We start from the raw sequence: 18,520 nt of genomic DNA on the forward strand, positions 1-18,520 counted from the left end.
GTGGACGTGCAGGCCTGCGGGTGTCCTACCTGTCCCCCACATGGGAGCCTCGTCATCTTGCCTTCGAATCCCAGCCCAGTTCCCCCATCCTGCCCCCCCCTAGGGCCTGGGAGCTGCTTTCCTGTTTCATTTTGGTCAGGAAGAGTGAGGTCGTGTTGTTCTTCCCCCTGCTGCCGGCTCAGGCTGTGGGAACGGTTCCCTGAATGCTTTCCTGTTTGATACCCTGTGTGTACAGTGCAGGGAACAGGGAGCGATGAGTGAGCCGTGCAGCGTGTGTGTGCTCTCGTGTCTCTGGCATAAGCACCCAGGTCTGGTGTGGGCATGGTGTCTCTGTGTCAGGGAGAGAGGAAAAAAGGGAGGGCAAGTAGCACTCTAAACCCTGGGACTCCATTAGGAGCAGGGCACCTGGTGGGTCTATTTTGCTTTACTGTGGACAAGCTGAAAGCTGGGAGCATCTGCTCAGCTTTTTGTCAGTGGCTCATTTTTTCATCATTTGCTCTCCATGGGGCATATTTTGGACCATGGAGAGGGCTGTGGCTCCCTAGGGACTATCCTGTGCCTTAGAGGAAGCTAGGCATGAAACTCCTAGTAAGACTGGAAACTCCCTCATTAGTGACTCTGCCAGAGAAACCTGGACGCAGGGAAGGCTGCCTCATCCTCCCCTTTCTTCCTGTCCTTGCAATCTTCAGTACATTCTAGCAGCCCGGGGCAGACAAGGTGCTCAGAGTCTCAGCGCTTGTCTGCTACAAAGAGGGCAAACATCAGGCAAACCTCTCTCCTGCCCTGTCCCCCAGACTTCTGCCCTGCCAGCGCTGAGAAAAGAGCAGAAAAGAGCCAGGCACCCTGCAACAGCAGGAGGAAGGACCCAGATGTCACCATGGTACAGAGGCCCCATTCTCTGACAAGAGAATCCTTTTGAATATAAGAAAAACAGGTAGAACTAGGGAGCCCCATAAGCTTTTTCAGGCTTGAAGAGAGGAAAGAATAATTGATTCAGGTCAGGAGGAGCATCCACCAAGGAATGGTGGGAGCATAAAGAGGGAGGTGGGAACTGTACCGACTCAAAGCCAGCAGGCAAGGAAGGCTGGCTGAAGCTGGGGACTAGATGGGTGAGGCTCGGCTCTCCAAGGAATGGAAGAAGACAAGGGCCCAGGGTATGACATGCCAAATCCAATTGTCTGTACAGCTCCCAGGGGTTCCAGCAGGGCACACAGCAGCATTAGAAGGGAGTTAGGAGTTTTTTGGGTGAGTAGGCAGGGTGCCATCACAAAGACAGGACCCAAGAAGTAATAAACTCCTGTACACTTCTGTTCCATATTATAAATACACATTATATACAAAATAATGTTATAAAATGTAGAAAGGTCAGTGCTTCTGATTCTTAAATTACTGAAATACTAGACTCCAAAATAAACTACAAAAAAAAAAAAAAACAAAATAAAAACTCATATTATTGATTTCTGAAGACCAGCTTTGAGGGTGGTCTGGGGCAATAGTGGGCATGGGCAGAGCCCAGGCTTGAGGTTGTGGAGATGGGGTTGATGGAGGAAAGGGTCCAGGCAGCCTCAGCACCTGATATCCCCCTCAATGGAATTTCCAACAGACTGCCCCGAGTACCCCAGTTAGGCCTGGAACTCTTGGCTGGTGGGAAAGGCAGACCCTCTGCCTGTCTGCTCACAGGAGCCCCCAGGTGCCCAGGGCCAGAGGGTGGTGGAAGCCAGGTAGACCGACATTCTTGCCCAAAGGGCCTAGACCAGAGAGCCAGGCCCACATGCAGTGGCTGGAGGCATGGGGCAGAAAGCACTCCTCTCCCTTGAATACTCCCCTCATCTTGGGGCAAACCCCGCCAAGAGACACACCCAGTGGTTTTCCAGCCCACAGGAGGTCTTGTCCTCACTGGCCCCCTCTCTCCTTTCTGATTTGGGCCCAACTGTCACCATGGAGCCTGGGCCAAAGGCACTTTTGGAAACAGCTGCCAGTGGAGGCCACAGCAGCTCCAGGCCCCATGGGGCTACTGCCACTCTCTGGAAAACAGGCCGGAGCCCCAGAAGGAGCCCCCTGAAGGCCACTGCTGGCAGGGCAGGTCCCAGTGGCACCTCTCTTTTCCTCTGTTCCCTTGGCTGGTGCAGCTGCCAATCTGATGCCAGACAGACACCCAAAGGTGTGGAAGGGTATTGCATCTCTTGGCAAGTTCACAGTCTGTCTGGTTCCTGCCATTCCCTCCTCCTCCTGAGAGCAGCACGTTGCATATGAAAAACGTCCCATCCAGGATGCAATGTAAACAATGCAGAAGGAAGGTTCAGCTGCAGGGCCAAGCAGGGATGTCCAGGTAGGCTCCTGCCTTATACCTAGGAGCAAGCAGAGGCAGGGAAACAGATTACCCTGGGCATGGGCACTCCCTCCAGGCCCTCTCCCTGGGCCTCCCTGGGAGAAGCTGATGGGGTAGGCGAGGGCTAAGGCCAGGTGGGCAGTCCTTCCCTGTCTTTGGCCCAACACACACACGAGCCTGGGAGCTCGTGCTCAGGAGGTCAATGAAGGAAACCAGTGGGAAGGGGCAGGAGGGGCACAAGGGGTGAGGGGCTCCCTCACCCATCAGCGGCTGGCAAGCAGTGCCATGGCTGCCCAGCCCAGCGCCAATACAGCAGGAAAGGACCAGGCCAGGTTGCCACCATAGTTCCTGTTTCATGCCCTTTGTGGCAACAAAGCCAGCAGGAACCCAAGAGCCTGCCAAGGCAGGGTTTCAACCTACCCTTCAGGAATGGTCCATGGGGTTGAGAGTGACCAAGCCACTTTCCCACCCACGAAAGGCAGGGAGGACATGCTAGGAGGGAAGGTGAGCCCAGCACTCACCTCCGTGGCAATGACACATTCGTTCCTCTCCTCTGATATCAAACACACGGACTGGTACATGGAGTCCCTGGGGGAGCATATTGCTGATATCCGACACTCTGGCTTTTCACTGAGGGAACACAAGACAGGCGTGTGAGGGAGGGGTGGGGAGAGGCTCAAGGGGAGGGAGGATCCTGGAGAACCAAAGGGCACCTGCAGTGGGGATTCTTAGGGAAGACACAGGGGCGGGAGGTGCTCAATGCTGGGTTGGTGGGGGCGGGCAGTTAGGAACAGGCCCCTAAGAGAGCCACAGGCCTCCCAACCTTAGCAGAGGGGCCTGAGCCCTGTAAAAAAACCAGTGTTACCACTAGAGGCAAGCCACACTGTGGGAAGACGGAAGTCACAAAAGACACACTAGGGACACTTGACATGTGAATGAACAAATGAATGAATGGGAGGGAAGGACCAAGGACCCCTGGCAGGAATCCTACTGGAGGATCTTCCTGTCAATAACAAAACCCCAGCTGCTTAACTGCTTCCGCCTGGCTTAGGAAGAGCCCAGGCAGAACCGTGTCGGGCCAGTGTGGCCAGGCCCTGGGCTTCCAGGTGCTGCTCACCTGTGTAACCGCAGTGGCGCCTTCTCCCCTAAGCTCTTGTCACTGTGGGGAAACTTTCCTGGCATCGTCCCCCGCCCCGGCGGCCCTGGGGCCAGATTATAGTCCAGTGTGTGGTTTTGCTGTTTGCCACAGTTGGACTTGTCCAGGCCACAGTCCACTTCCAGCTCCTTCTTCTGGTTTGTGTTTTTAAGCTGGGCGGCAGGAATCAGATTGTCCTTCTGAAAGTCCGACAAGTTGTTCATGGCCTCCCTGCTGCCGTCGTCTGGCCGTCGAAGCCGCAGCTGCCGCACAGCCACTGCCACCATGCCCAGCAGCACCAGCAGCACCGCCAGCCCCACGCCCAGGGAGACGGCCACCCAGGGGAAGCTGGGCGGCAAGCCCACAGGGAACTCGCAGTGGCTGCCCACAAAGCCATAGGGGCAGTTGCACACGAAGGTGTCTGTAGAGAGGTCAGTGTAGCAGGTGGCCCTGTTGAGGCAGGGACTCGAGGCACAGGCATCGCTGGATGTCGGCACCTCACAGCGCCGGCCAGAGAAGCCGGCAGGGCAGGTGCACATGAACCCATTTTCCAGGTCATGGCAAGTGCCACCATGGGCACAAGGGTTACGGGCACAGTCACTCATGTGGCGTTCACAGTAGGTGCCCGTGAATCCAGGACGGCAGCGGCACATGCGGCTTGGACCTCGGTTCAGGCACTGGCCTCCTGTGAGGACGCATGAGACACAAGTCAGTGAGAGCCTGGGAGCCCCCTGGGGCAGGGGGTGGGAGCCCCACTCCAGGAATGCCCTCAGGCCCTTCTACCTCCACTTGCAGAGCCCACTACAAAGAGAATCGCACAGAGTCAAGAGACCTGGAGTTTAGCATGACCCTGATTCTCTAGGCCTCAGTGGGCTCATGTATAAAAATGACTAGCATCACAACCAGGCACGGTGGCTCATGCCTGTAATCCTAGCACTTTGAGATGCCAAGGCAGGTGGATCGCCTGAGCTCAGGAGTTCCAGACCAACCTGGGCAACACAGTAAAACCTTGTCTCTATTAAAAATATACCAAAAAATTAGGTGGGTGTGGTGGTGTGTGCCTGTAGTCCCAGTTACTTGGGAGGCTGAGGCAAGAAAATTGATTGAACCTGGGAGGTAGAGGTTGCAGTGAGCCAAGATCACACCATGGCATTCTAGCCTGGGTGACAAAGCAAGACTCTGTCTCAAAAAAAAAAAAAAATGACTAGCATCTACAGAACTTCAATGTAGAATCAGACAGATAGGCTTGAGTTTGGACCTCAGCTGTCTCTCTCTGGACTAAGATCTGACACTTGCTGCTTAATCATATCCCTGAGCCTCAGTTTCCCCATTTGTTAGACTAGAATAGAATGCTAGCTCCTTCATAGGATAGCTAGGAAGGTGCATGAAGTCAAGAGCCCATGCTTCCTATATAGTTAATGCTCAGATAAGTACAATTATCATTGTTTTACTTCATCTTCACAACCACATGAAGGACAGAGGACAGATGTTACAGTTTCCCATTCAGTGATGAAGACATGGCAGTGCCAGGGGCTTCAGTGAGAGAGTAGACTCCCTCTCAGCCTTTCCCACTCCTCTCCTCCTCCTAAGCACTGCCTACCTGCCTCACAGAGGGTCACCTGGGAGCCAGACAGACAAGGATTATCAACAGGCTTTGTGCCTCAAAAGGTGAGAACATTTAAGATGCCTCATGCTACCTCAGGCTCTATCTGGGCACTGGGTAAGATGAGGCCTCCAGGAGCAGAGCTCTGAGGAGGAACACAAAGCCTCCAACATCCCTCTCCAGCTCAGGACTTCCTGGGAGGGTCAGAGGCCACTGTAGCCAGGACAGGGTTCTGACATGGTAATAGGAATGAAAGCTATGCAGGGTGCATACCACCCCTGCTCCTAAAGCCTGCGCGCTACTAATCTGCTCCTCTTCCACAGCCCCCCAGCTGATCAAGCAAGCTCTGTGCCCTCTGGAGCAGATGGGGAGCCAGAGTGACAGACAATGCCTCGATCCTCTCCTGACCCTCCCTCACCCGAAGGCTCTCTCAGCCCCAGGGCCAGTCCACCAGGTTAGCAGGGCAGCAGGACTCACCGTTGGCACAGGGGTTGCTGGTGCACCTGTCCACTTTCTTCTCACAGTTGGAGCCAGTGAAGGTCGGGGGGCATTCACAAGCATAGCTGGCCCCCTGGTTGCGCTCCCGGCAGGAGCCCCCATTGAAGCAGGGGGAGTCGGCGCAGCTCAAGGTGCTATGTTCACAATGCACGCCATAGTAGCCTGGGGGACACAGGCAGTGGTAGCCATCCTCCTGGTCCTGCAGGGAGACCGTAAAGAGGCCAGAGTCAACCCCTGGGGGGCAGGGAAGCATGACTGGAGGCTGGGCTTCACCTGCCCTCAATGCCTGTCTGTGGCTGAACATCCACTAGCTGCCTAGTTAGGGATGCCCAAACACCATCTGACACCTCTGTCTTTCTGCGCCGGTCTGGGCCTCACCTTACAGCTGCCTCCGTTGCGACAGGGGTTGCTGTCACACTCGCTGAGCTCCAGCTCACAGTCCACACCGGTGTAGCCTGGGCGACAGCTGCAGGTGTAGCTTCGCTGCCCACTGTTGGAGCACGTTGCCCCATTCTTGCACGGAGAGTGGTGGGTGCAGTAGTTGAGATCTGCAGAGACAGGAACCAAGCAGCTAAGTAGGGCCAGGGAATGTGCTCACCTCCAGGTTCCTTGCAGTCCATGTTTCCCCCATGTTCGGCTCAAAGATGCCTCAACTCAAAATCTCCCAGGCCCTAACATCCTTCTTCCCCAACCAATGAAATCCTTCCTTCCTTCCTTCCTTCCTTCCTTCCTTCCTTCCTTCCTTCCTTCCTTCCTTCTTCCCTCCCTCCCTCCCTCCCTTCCTCCCTCCCTTCCTCTCTCTTTCTTCTCTTCTCTTTCTCTCTCTCCCTCTTTCTTTCTTTCTTTTTTTGGACAGAGTCTCACTCTGTCACCCAGGCTGGAGTGCAGTGATGTGATATAGGCTCACTACAACCTTCACCTCCTGGGTTCAAGCGATTCTCATGCCACAGCCTTCTAAGTAGCTGGGATTACAGGCGTGTGCCACTGTGCCCAGTTAATATTTGTAATTTATGTGGGTTTCACCAGGATGGCCAGGCTGGTCTTGAACTCCTGACTTCAAGTGATCTACCCACCCCAGCCTCACAAAGTGCTGGGATTATAGGCCATTGCACCTGGCCTCAAATCATGTTTCTTAAAGCACCTTGAATCACATATGACCAGTACAGTCAACCAAAAGTGAAACAACACACTAGAACTGGAAGATGTCCTTCCAGGGAAACTCATAAACTGCCAACCCAAGTAGTATGAAGATAAGGAAGAGGAGGGGAGAGCACGGCCACATGTCAGGGAGGAAGTCAGAAACGGCTCCATGGAGGAGGGGCAGCTGAGATAAGCCTGGAAGGAGGGATAAAATTTCAACAGGTAGAAATGGTAGCAGAGAGATGAGAGCCACCATAGGTAGTGATCAGGCATTTTCTTAAGGAAGAAGTGTTACAAGGGTATTTTGAATATAAGTGTTTGTTTTTTTTATTTGGGAAGGACAGGGAGGGAGAACCAGACAGTAAATATAGGGCCTGCAAGTGCTGTGTTTGCATATGATGAATATATGACTGTGTCACCTGGGAGCAAATATGGTGGAGAGAGAAGAGAATGAGCAGGAACCAGGTGTGTGAGTGTTGGGGTGGGAGTGGTAGTAAAGGGACAGACACACACACAGAACACAGGGACTGAATCCCAAGCCCCTTGCTGACAGCAAGTCAGAGCCTAGGCAATTTCTTTCCATCCTGGAGAGGCCCCTGTCCACCCTACCCAGGCCTGTGCTGGTGTCTCTAGGCAGCAGGTGCACCCATTTGACCCTGAAAATGGGAAGCCCAGGCTCAGCCGGCTACCAGGATGCAGGAAAAAAAGGCTTCCTCCTCCCCCAGAGTTGGGACTGAAAGGCCCCCTGTATAGCCAGGGAGTGACTACCCCTAAACACCAGGTAGAGACTGCATGGGCTCAGGCAGCTGGGCTTAGGCAGCTGGCTTGCAAATGCAACTGGGTAAGAGCAGGGAGCCCGTTTGTGCGGCACCAAAAAGTCGGTTAGATGCCACTTGGCCCAGAGGCCCAGCTCAACCACAGCCTCAGGTGGCCGGTAAGCACACCCCACCAGACAGCTGTTTAGGGGAAAGCTGCTCAAACAGCCCTGGAAGGTAAGCAAACACTCAGGGGGTTAATAGGTAACTACGGGGTAGAAAGAGGAACTGAGCCAGGCATCCCTCTCTCTGGCCTTGATAGGATTTATGAGTGCAACCTCTAGGTTGCCAACCTGTCACCCTCCTGGCTTCTTCAGCCACCCTGGCTCCATCACCCCCTGCACCTGGAGAAGAAGGACGCACAACCTCATTCTAGGCCAGTTGTAAAGATCCTTGGAAGATCATGGGAAAGCCAAATCTGCAGTCACCAAGTAAGAAGGATCCAGGTGACAAATCTGATTTCCACGCCCCTGCCCCATCTTTCCCACCCCCTCTGCATCTTCTCTTCACTCTGTCTTACCTTGGTCACAAAACAGGCCTCCCCAGCCCTCATTACAAGTGCACTGCCAGGGAATGCTGCAGGTGCCATGGCGACAGCCATTGTGGGGGATGCATTCATTGCAGAGGCGGCCCTGCCAGCCTGGCCGGCAGCTGGGGAACAAGAGAGAGGCAGAGTGAGGTGAGAGGCCCAGGCCAAGGGAGGGCTCCCACTCGCCACTTCCTATCCCCTACTCACAGGCACTCTGCTGGCTTGCTGCAGTAGCCGTTCTGTTCATGACAGCCCGAAAGACAGATAGCTAAGGGAAGAACACAGAGCTGGATGAGGCTGGGATGCCAAGGACTCTGGAGCCCCATTCTCCCCTGCTGGCCCTGGGGGTCCCCCAGCTCTTCTGGACCCACTTCCTACTCCTGGCCTCCCAGAGGAGCCCTGGGTATCTTAAAGTGAAACAATGGCACAGGGAGGGAGAAGCCAAGCTGGATGGAATGTCATGATGGGGTTCCTGCGGGCTTTGGCATGATGGGAGGAGTGTTGGAAAGAGAAAGGCGGTCTGGGGCCAAGCCTACCCTCAGCACCCCTAGGTGTCCCTAGGGTCCCTGAGGCCCAGCTAGTAGGAAGCCCAGACCTGCTCTTCAAGGGAGGCAAGCTGTGACCAAGAAGCTCCATTGTGTTTGCTCAGGGGACCCTCCCCTTTTACACAGGTGGGAACTTGGCTGCTTACGCTGCTGGCAGTATTCCCCAGTCCAACCAGGCAGGCAGGACAAGTTGCCATCTGGCTGGCACACGTAGTGGCCGAAGTGGTCATTGCGCTTCTTGCACAGGCGGGAGCAGTTGTCTCCATAGTAGTTGTCACTGCAGATGACCCGGTAAGAGTAGCGCAGCCTTGTGAGGGTGCTGGTTTGCTCATCCAGTAACCAGTTCTGACCCACAGCTAGGGAGCCCTGGATGGCGATCTTGCTGATGAGTGCATCTGATGGCAAGGCCTCTGAGGGGGCAGAGGGTCAGGTCAGGGAAGGGCCGCCAGTCCCCAAGGGTGCCAGTGATGGCTGGCTAGTGGCCTTCTTGGCTGTGATGATGGTGATCAGCCAACAAATCAGCCCATTTATCCAAATGACCCCCACCTGCCAGCAAGATCAGGCTAGAGGGACCCAGAGCCCCCTCCATAGCTGCCCTGTGTGAGTGTACATGTGCAGGGGGCCTGATAGTATTCAAAAAGGGGACAATAGAAGGATGTTAAGATATCCCAGGGTCTAAGAGGCAGATAGGAAGGGGAAAGAGGAAAAGAGGTCAAAATGGAAAAAAGAAAAAAAAAAAAGAAAGAAAAGCTCCCCAGGCTGAGGAGGACCCTGGAAGCAGGGGGTCCTTTGGTGCCCATTCAGGGGTTCTGCCTCCAGAGGTGGGTAATGGTTTTCTTTTTTCCTTTTCAAAGTGAGAATTGTTGTGCTGCTGAAATATCCTTTTCCTCTGTGTCAGAACAACATCCCAAAGCCATTATTCCCTTTCCAAAGGAGCGGAATTCGCGAAAGGTGTAAAATACAGGAAGGGGCCCGTCAGCGGCGCTGGCAGCTTCAGCCTTTCTCACCGCCGTACTCCCCGCGTTCCCACGCCAAAAATAACCCGCAGGAAACGCAATTGTGCTCTGAGTCCAGGCAGCGAGCGGAATCCGAGCGTCCAGAGCGGGGCGCAGCTCAGGGCCAAGCTAAGCGTCCTGCCTCCCACCCCCAAGCCCGCACTTCCCCCGCCTAGAACAGATTAACTCTTTCGGCGCTGCGCCGTGTCGCCCCCCTGTGGCGGCGGAGCAAACTACTCACCTGGCCGCAGGTCGTCTCCTGGCGCGTGCCAAGCTTCGATGATGAGTGAGAAGGTACCCTGGGAAAGGGGGTGGAGGGACGGAGAGATGGCGAGATGAGCAAGCGGGGAGAGGTGGGGGTGCCTTGCAGCAGCGGATTTCATTAATCTAATTGCAGGATTCAGTTACTGCGCCCGGGTCAACATAACGGGTCTGCGCACAGTGTAGCACTAGAGCCGGGAAGGCGAGAGGAGAACCCCCGGTAGAGGGAGGGTTGAGGGATGGGAGAGTGTAAGTGAGAACCACCAAAGGAGGGGGTGGTAGGGTACCGCACCAGAGTGGTAGGTAATGAAAGTCGTGTCCCAAGAGCTGGGGACGGGAAGGCATAAACTGGGAAGACGGAGACTGGTGAGAGCCTTCTCTGGGATCAGGTCCCAGGAGAAAGTCGAGAAGAAACAGCCAGGAGAGAATGTACCCTGGGCTTTTGGGGGTGGGGTGTGTGTGTGCAAGGAAATCTGGGGAGAGGGCTTTGGTCCCAGGGTGCCTCTTCTCTGGGCTTCTGCGACCTCCCAGTGCACCCAGGCTGTGCTCACCGGCCAGGTGAAGTTGAAGGGCAGTTGGAGAGGGTTGCGCCCCCCGCCGCTACTGTCGTCCCGGACAGCGAAGGAGTTGGTGCCCAAAACCGGCGTCGAGACGCTCCCGAAGGTGCAGGGTCCGGGCGAGACGACTGCCTGGAAGTGCTTAAGGCAGACGCGGAAGAAAGTCCGGCAGCCAGGCTCACACGGCCGCCCACTGGCCAGTACGCCGCGCTCGTTGACGAACTCCTGCAGCTGCAACTGGAAGACGCCTGAGCCCGCCGCGCGCTATTGCCCAGGGACCGAGGGAAGGAGAGAGGGGACCGGTCAGCTCAGCTGGCGCCCGAGGCTCAGGCCCAGAGCGCGGCAGAGGGGGCGGAGAGGGCGCGGGACGTGTTACCTGCTGCCAAAGTGCCACCAGCAGCAGTAGCGCCCAGCCAGAGGCGCTCCGGGAAGCTGCCGCCATCCCCTGGGGCGTCGCTCTCTCGGGCCCTGAATCTGGCTCTGTTAGCGAAGTCGCTTTCCTGCGCGTCAGCCAGCCGCGGGGGTCCCAGAAAAGACGCGCTCCTCTCAGGACGCTGCTCCCCACTGGCCTTGCTAGCTCTGCTGCAGCTGCCGCGGTAGGTAATCCAGGTGAAGGCGGCTGGGCAGCGGCCGGCCGCGCGGAGGACGCGTCTTCGGGCTAATCCTGAGGCTGCAAGCGGGCTAGTGCCGGGGTACGCTGCACCGAGGTGGCTGGGGCTGCGGCTCTTGGCCTCGAGTTCCCGGCCTGCGCGCAGCGCCGCTACTGAAACCTGTGCGCTTGGGAGCCTTCCTTATATACATTGGCTCCTCTACTCGCCGCCTGTCACTCAGACTCATGGTCATTCTCCCCTCCCCTCCAGGCCTCTAGCTGCTACAGTCCCAGCGCCGCCCGGAGGGGGCCTCCGCCCCCGCCACTCCCCCCTCCCCGCCAGCCGGTCGGGCGCAGGTCCCCGCCCCTCCGTTTCGCTCCCAACCTCTAGGTCTCCCAGCTCAACGTGTGCCGAGGTGACCAGTCCTCCGTGATGGAGCGGTTAAGGGCTGAGACCCTAGCCGTGGGAGGACAGAGGGGTTGGCCGGTAATGGGGAGGGAGGTGCGTGGGTGGTTCCGGAATGGTCTTAGGGGCGGAGACACTAGGGAGTCCCCGTAGGCTTTGCGTCCGCAGCAGACGCTAGTAACCTAGTGTCCTCAAGCAGGTAAAAAGAACTTAAGCCCGAAATTCGAAAACCAGCGCCGGGAAAATCCGATCTCCTTTTCATTCCTGGAGCTTCAGGAACCCTGGTCTCACCGTCCCCCAACCTAAGAGTGCCCACTACCACGCATCCCCAGCGCAGCAGGGAGTCCAGCGGAAGAGTTAACCTCTCCGTGGCTACTCTAAGCTAGGGTAGGGGCCAAGGGTCTAAGACTCGAGGCTCTCTCTGTGCACCTGTTGGGCGTCTCCCTCTCTAGCTGCGGGGGCGTGCCCAGCGCGTGCCTTCTTCCTTCTGTCCCCTGCCAGGACTTGGCGCGTGCCAGAGACCAGACGCGTGGTCCCTGCGTTGGGGGAGGGCGGGGCGTGGTCCTGTAGGTGGGGGGGGCGCGTCCTCAGCTGTATGGTAATGAGTTTCTGGTCCCGCCTCCAGCGCGTCCCCTCACCTGGGTCCCGCTTCAGTTCCTGCACCCACTGCCTCCCCCCACCTCAACAGCACCAAGCCCCCGGCCGCGCCCTGTCGCTCCGCTGGGGTAAGGAAGAACTCTCTTGATGCCAGAGTTGGCTCAGGCCACTGGAGAATCGAGGTGAGGGACTGAGGCCGGGTCGGCCCATGTCCTTGCCTCATAAGGCGGGATGTTGGGTGGAACTGGAGCCGTGCAGAGTTGTATGAGTTTCAGGCGGCTTCACAAGTCTCGCCCGCGAGGGTCCCCCGGGTGGCCCCACTCCTCCAAGCCGCAGCGGCGCAGCTGATTTCTCGGAACCCGGCGTGATCCCTGGAGGCCGCAGACCAGGGAGGGCCGGCTTCTCCCAGTCTCCGGGGTGCCCGGGAGCTCTCTCTTTGCGACGCTGAGGGCGGCGGGGGCCCTGTGGCTTCAGCTGTCAGCCCGCCCGCAAGGTGATGGCTGTAGTCGGGGCGATAAGATCAGCGCGGGGTGGGGGGGAGAGCCGGGACGCAGTGAGAACCCGGGGGAGGCGGTAAGGGTGGGGGCGCGGCGAGGAGCCCAACAGCTGCCAATGTCGAGCATGGTCTGATTTTTTTTTGACTTGGGTGGTGGTGGTGCAGGACTCGGGGGCGGATGGGGGGAAAGGATGAGAAACAAGAGGTTGGGAGCGTGGGTTGGGGGAGGGGCGAGGTGAGGAGACGGGCTCCGGGGTCCCCCACGCACGGCCACCCCTCCCAGCCACCATCTGGCGCGAGCGGGTTGGCGTGGGGAACCGAGGTGGGGCGGGGGCGGCAGATGGGCCCAGGCTGCGCTCGGGAGTTAATGTAGGTTATGGGCAGGCGGAGTCCCAGGCCCGAGGGAGGGGGAGCCCGGGGCGTGCCTCCCGGCGATCCTGGCAAGTGGGCTCCAAGATCTTTTCTCCGCCCATACTCTATGAATCTCTGGACCTGCCTCTCTAGGATGCCAGCGGGTGCTCCTTGCTCTCCTCCAAGCTGGCATCCAGCCTTACCTCCAAATCCTGGCCAGGGAGTTAATAAAAACATCCTTCTTTTCTGGAACTGGCCCTGCACACCTGACTCTCAAGGGAGACATCTAGTCCCACACAAGGCATCTCTCCCAATACTGGAAAATCTGGAATATTCTCTACCCTCCTACACGCCTAGACTAATGTGCCCAAAAGCACTTTGCAAATTATGAAGGACCAAACAAAGTTGGGATTACTGTCTTCAGAAAGGCGAAACCCAGGGGGATCCCAGAGATCTTTTAGGCTCTGACCAGAAGAGGAAAGAGTTAAATTCTTAGCATCAGAAGATATTCATGAAACACCTGTTTGCTGAAGTGCTGTCCCAGAAGCGCACTCCAGGCCTGGGACACTGCCTCCCTTGGCCCGGAGTATCTACAAGTGCTCCCACATGCTGCTGCCGAGCTTTGCCTCCATTTGCTGAGCAGGAGAGGGTCACGCTGCGGGTGGGGAGCCCTGTGCGAGGGCCGCAGGTGTTTCTCTCCGCCCCACAGCTGGTTTGCGCCTCCCTTCTTCTCCCACTCGGGACTTTCTGACTTGCGGACGGAAGAACGCTACACGCGTCTTCCTGGGGGCTGTAGGTTTAGAGGCGATAGGAGGCCACCGATCACCGTGGGGCTGGACCCCCATCGAAGTCGGCTGCCCCTGCCCCTGTTACAGATGCTCCTCAACACCATGGAAAGGGTGCACAGAGAGACCCAGGGTCCCAACGACCTGCCCTGCCACAGACCCTTCGCAGGACCAGGGTTCCTCAATCAGACCCGCACCCTCAACACTGCCCAGTGTCAGAAGTGGGCGCAAGGTGTAGGCCTGGCTTCACAAAAGGCCCACCGCCTCTGCCCCTAGAGGCCTTCTGCTTATACTGTCCCCCTACGCTTGGCCATTGTATTGCGCACAGTCCCCCAGCCGAAAGAACCGACACCGAGGGCCAGGAAACTTCAAAGTCGCCTTCCAGCGGTGTCCTCATGCTGACCCCGGGTTATGGGGGTGCGACAGGAGCCTCGTAGAGCCTCGGAACTCCTTCCCTTAGCATAGTCTCCGTGCCCTCCCCAGGGCCTCAGGCACAGCTCAGAGGCCTTCAGCGCGGTTTTCTCTCTCCTCTCCCCAACCCCCTCCCAAGGGACTGCGCTCTCCGCGGGGCACACTACACCCGGGTAGGATCGCGGTAGGGGCCGGGCCACCTTGCCCGCTGGGCAGGCCAGGGGCGGGGAAGCAGGCCTGGCTTGGGCGGGGCGCTTAAGCCTTGAGGGGCGCCAATGCGGTCGCTGCGGAGAAGGGGCCACGTGCAGGGAGCGGCGGCCGGGGAGCTGCACAGAAGGCGTGGAGATTTGCAAACTGTTGCTGCCACATGGCTGCTCCATTCGATCCATTCACATTGAAATGAGGCCGGCGCGTGCCTCATCTGCCGCAGGGCGCTGCCACGCGTCAGCCCGGCCCGCCGCGTGCCAACTGGGGCAGTGGGGCTGGCAGAGCCTGGCAGCCGTGGGGGCGCAGCCGGGGCCCTGCGGCCAGGAGGGTGTTGGGGGAGGGAGTAGAGCTACCCTAGCCACTCCGGCGCCGCAGTTTCGAGGACCTTGGCCCTACAATTGGGAGTGAGCGAGCGAGAAAGGCTTAGGACCGACGGATTTCAGAGGGGGGCCGGGATCGATGCCGCCGCTCCCCGCAGATGCGCCCCGGCAGGGCTACTCTCCATCTGCCGCTGCTCGCACCTGCCGGTCAATAAATCGATTTTACAATTTAATGCAGCAGCTTCCCGCCCGACTGAGACAGATGCCGCAGCAGAACTACCTCCGCCCTCGCCCCTCCCCTCGAGGGGCGACAGCGGTTAGGGACGGGATTCCCGCTCAGCGGGTGGTACCCCGCGTGGCCTCCTTCACCTCTCCCTGGAGCCCCCAGAAGGAACTGCCTGCTCCTGGTTTTTCCCACGGGACAGAGTGGGTTCCCCACAGGACAGGCCTGAGACTGGCGGAGGAGAGAGGAAGGTGATGACTAGGTGGTGGCCTTGAGAAATCATCTTGGGGCTTCAAGGGAGGAACAGGATGCAGTGACTGACGATAAGAAAAGCTCCGGTGAGGAGGAAACGGTAGGGCATGGGCCCTGAGGGACAAGAAGCTATGGAGAATCTCGGTGAGGGGGAGGAGGCAGGTGGAACGGAGTGTCTCCCCACCCTCTAGGTGTGTCTGGTGAATAAGCCTAACATGGACCTGCTTCTTGGCACTTCCTAGCCATGTGGTCTTAGGCTTGTAATTTAACCCTAGCTCTACACTCACTGTTCTCATCTGTGTAATGGGATAATAATAATAGAGATGGCTGGGCATGGCGGCTCATGCCTGTAAGCCCAGCACTTTGGGAGGCTGAGGCAGGCAAATCACTTGAGGTCAGGAGTTCAAGACTAGCTTGGCCAATGTGGTGAAACCCCATCTTTACCAAAAAATACTAAAATTAGCCAGGCATAGTGGTGCTCGCCTGTAATACCAGCTACTCAGGAGACTGAGGGAGGAGAATTGCTTGAAGCTGGGAGGCAGAGGTTGCAGTGAGCAGAGATCATGCCACTGCACTCCAGCCAGAGCAAAATAACAAGACTGTCTCAATAATTGTAATAATAATAATAGAGACCTTGGAGAGTGGCTGAGGGACTGTATCAGATAATGCATTTGTGAAACCCAATAAACAGTCATTTCCTTTCTTCCAGGTGACATCCAGACAGTCAGGGGCAGACTTGGAGGGGAGGGGAGCTCCCTGACTGCAAATGAGTTCCAGAAGGAAATGAAGGAAAAATGAGAACAGAGACAAATGCTTATAAGGAATTAGGCATGAGGAGCAGAGGGTGGGGAAAAAAGAGAGGAAAGCTAGGCTTAGAAGGGATCCAAACCCTGTGGAAAAAGTCCTTTTTGTGGTGAGAGGGTGTGACAAAGTTCTTGAGTGGAGGGAGAAGACTGGAGCTTTGAGAATGGGTTTGGGGAAGATACGAAGGTTTGGAGGAGCCAACTGCTCACAGTCTTGGCCTTTGGGGACCAAGATGACACTCCTGCCAGGGCCAAGTGTAGGTCTCACACTGGAGCCCCTCCTCCTTCATGGTGGCAGTTCAGAGCCGAGGCCTGAGGCAGGAAAGAGGGGCATCTTCTGAACTGCCCTGGTCTTCAGAGATCCTGGCAGATCAGCACTCCATGTCACCAGGAGAGCACACTGACCCTGACCGGCTGGACCATCTACTGGCTGATGGCTCACGACTCATGACCAAAATGTGCCAAGGAAGGGATGTACAAGTGGATGGGACCATTGGCAGGAGACAGTACCTGCTCTGGCTTCTCACAAGACCAGGAGGGCCTCCCGTCTCCTCCTCTGAAATTCCCCAAGAGCCCAAGGGCCCAGGCTGGTTGCAGACTGTGTCCCTTGCCTTCTCAGAATTCCCAGTGCAGGAGGTGCCTGGCACTGGGGTAACTGGTATAGACTGGGCCATCTTGTTCTGGAGGAGAACAGCTTGGGTCTGCAGAGACAATGGGCCCAAGAGAGAAGCTGAGAGTCCTCCACATGAGAAGCATGTGGCTTCTAACCATGACTCGTGGCTGGTAGATGTTCTCTCCAGGCCTCCTTGGTGCTGGTCAGCAGGAGAAAAAGAAGAGGGGGTGGGGTGAAGGCCTGCTGGCTGGAGAAGCCTAAATAGGTTTGGCTGCGAGGGCTCAAGTTATGATGACCCGGCAGCTGCCCCAGCTTCATTTGCCAAACCCAGGGAATGCCTGGAAAGCTAGGGCCAGGAGCCACACACTGGGTATTTCCAGCCACAGACCAGGCCAGGATTTAGGGCAGCCTCCCCAGCAACTTTCCCAGAGCCCCCCGCTCCCCTTTCCCTAGCTCCTTCCCGTTCCTACCCTAGCCAGCAAGCAGGGAGGCTCAGGAGAAGGGAGGGAAGGCCCAGGGAAGGCCCTCTGCATAAGACCCCTGGGTAAGAGGCCTGGCGGGAGCCTGCCCTTGCCTTCTGACCTGGATCCTATAAGGCTCAGAGGCCTCTGAGGGGTCTTGTGGGGCCAGAGAGCAGAGGGCACAAGGCAAAGGTGTTGCTGAGAGTCACTGGGGGGAAAGAGAACTTGTGCTGAAGGACATAGTGGGGTGGGGGACAGAGCCTGAGCTGAAAGCAGGGGTTCCCCCACCCTCTTGGGTTTTTGCTTGCCCTGTAGAAGCCTTCTCACCTGCTCATCCTCCACCCAGGCTGTGCTTGCCTCACTGTCCTCTCCTCTTGCCACCTCTCAGGATACTGGTTGCCCATCCCTGAAACCTATTTCCTCTGTGACCTTTGCCAGCTAGGAAGCTCTCCCAGCCCCACCTTCCCTCACAGCCTTGCACCCCTCCTCTGGCTCCGGCCTTCCATTAGCATCCAGGCCCTTCATTGCCCCAGTCCCTTGGTGTTCCCAGGTCCTTTCCTGTGCTCCGCCTTCCCCCCACTGAGTGACAACTCAGCTCCTAGAAGAAACCCTGACCTTTCCTCATTTCTCCACACAGCCTCTGATCTCTGATCCCAGCTGCCACCCAAGACTTGAAGCAAGCCTGAGGTAGGGATGGGGCCACACCTCGCTCTCTCCCGCTGGGGCAACCTGGGAGTGGGGCATATTCAGATTGGCCCCGCTCCCCTGCAGATTCCCGGGAAAGAAGGGTAAGGCCTGAACCAGGAAGTACTGTTTCAAACACTCTCAGACACAGAGGAAGAAACAGGGCGAGAATTGGGGGACAGGTGCCAACTGTGAACAACTGCCTGAGCAGGCATGCCACTGCTCCCTGGAAAAGGCCCGGGGAGGAATATGACTGTCATGGTCAAGTAGGTAATGGGGCTTAAGCAGAGGATGATGGCCAGCTGTCTCCTTCTCCCACCACAGTCAGAATGAGAGGAAACAGGCTTCAATTGTGGCAGGAAGGATTTAGGTTAGACATATGGGAGAACTTCCTGTGACAGAGTGTCTACAAAGTGTATCCCAGTTTTTAATACAGGTTGAACTCTCCCCTGAACTGATGAGAATTGCATGTTGATGCTTGCTAATGAGTAACTTGCCTTGCCTGTGATTAGCAAAGAAACCCCAGCCCAGAGAATTATCCTGTGTCTAGACTATCCCCAGGGAAGAAGTCCAGAGAGACCTGGAGTCACCAGGAGCTAGGCTCCCTCGAAAACCCAAGGAGCTTTTTGGAAAATGTTTAGACCACTGTGAGCCAAGCTCACTTTGCCTCTCCAGCCCCCATCCCTCTGGGTGCCACTCTCAGAAAATCAAGCCCAGTAGAGCTGTCCTGCCACACAAACTTTGCAGCAAAGTGGCAGGCTGGATTTAAGATCTGGGAGCTCATAGAGAATTTCCCAAGCAATAGTGTAGTTAGGGTGTCTAGCACCAAGGGGTTTCAGTAACAACCTTCATCAACTCTGTATGTTTAGAAATTGACAGGCGTCAACCAGGCACAGTGGCTCACGCCTATAATCC

At 56.9% G+C, this 18,520-nt stretch overlaps 1 protein-coding gene and 1 long non-coding RNA gene across 4 annotated transcripts in view; one reads left to right on the top strand and one right to left on the bottom strand.

Moving 5' to 3' along the window:
• The window catches only part of LOC118144858 (uncharacterized), a 46,009-nt gene that overhangs the window by 15,197 nt on the left and 12,292 nt on the right, over nucleotides 1-18,520 (top strand). The window contains exons 1-2 of one of the 3 annotated variants that reach the window (XR_008474312.2): nucleotides 12,006-12,181; nucleotides 17,559-17,608. This is a non-coding gene — a long non-coding RNA (uncharacterized LOC118144858). Of the gene's footprint in view, nucleotides 1-12,005; nucleotides 12,182-14,922; nucleotides 15,145-17,558; nucleotides 17,609-18,520 lie in introns of those variants that run through there. The other 2 variants (XR_013521032.1, XR_013521031.1) reach the window with 2 other exon arrangements.
• DLL4 (delta like canonical Notch ligand 4) lies at nucleotides 1,288-11,172 on the bottom strand. The gene is made up of 11 exons (XM_002753529.6): nucleotides 10,784-11,172; nucleotides 10,402-10,671; nucleotides 9,831-9,888; nucleotides 8,741-9,004; nucleotides 8,257-8,317; nucleotides 8,041-8,171; nucleotides 5,944-6,113; nucleotides 5,545-5,764; nucleotides 3,447-4,149; nucleotides 2,851-2,959; nucleotides 1,288-2,348 (listed from the first exon to the last, which is right to left on the bottom strand). The coding sequence occupies exons 1-11, from the start codon at nucleotides 10,847-10,849 to the stop codon at nucleotides 2,343-2,345; spliced, it is 2,058 nt and encodes a 685-aa protein (XP_002753575.1). The 5' UTR covers nucleotides 10,850-11,172; the 3' UTR covers nucleotides 1,288-2,342.

The sequence above is a fragment of the Callithrix jacchus genome, chromosome 8, assembly GCF_049354715.1.
Source record: "Callithrix jacchus isolate 240 chromosome 8, calJac240_pri, whole genome shotgun sequence".
NCBI classification, from domain to species: Eukaryota; Metazoa; Chordata; class Mammalia; order Primates; family Cebidae; genus Callithrix; species Callithrix jacchus.

Coding starts and splice junctions, on each gene's coding strand:
- DLL4 (XM_002753529.6), bottom strand. CDS start 10,849: ATGGCGGCAGCTTCCCGGAGCGCCTCTGGCTGGGCGCTACTGCTGCTG. Junction 4,150..5,544: donor CAGCAACCCCTGTGCCAACG/GTGAGTCCTGCT, acceptor GCGTCCTCACAG/GAGGCCAGTGCCTGAACCGA. Junction 2,960..3,446: donor GCGCCACTGCGGTTACACAG/GTGAGCAGCACC, acceptor GTGTTCCCTCAG/TGAAAAGCCAGAGTGTCGGA.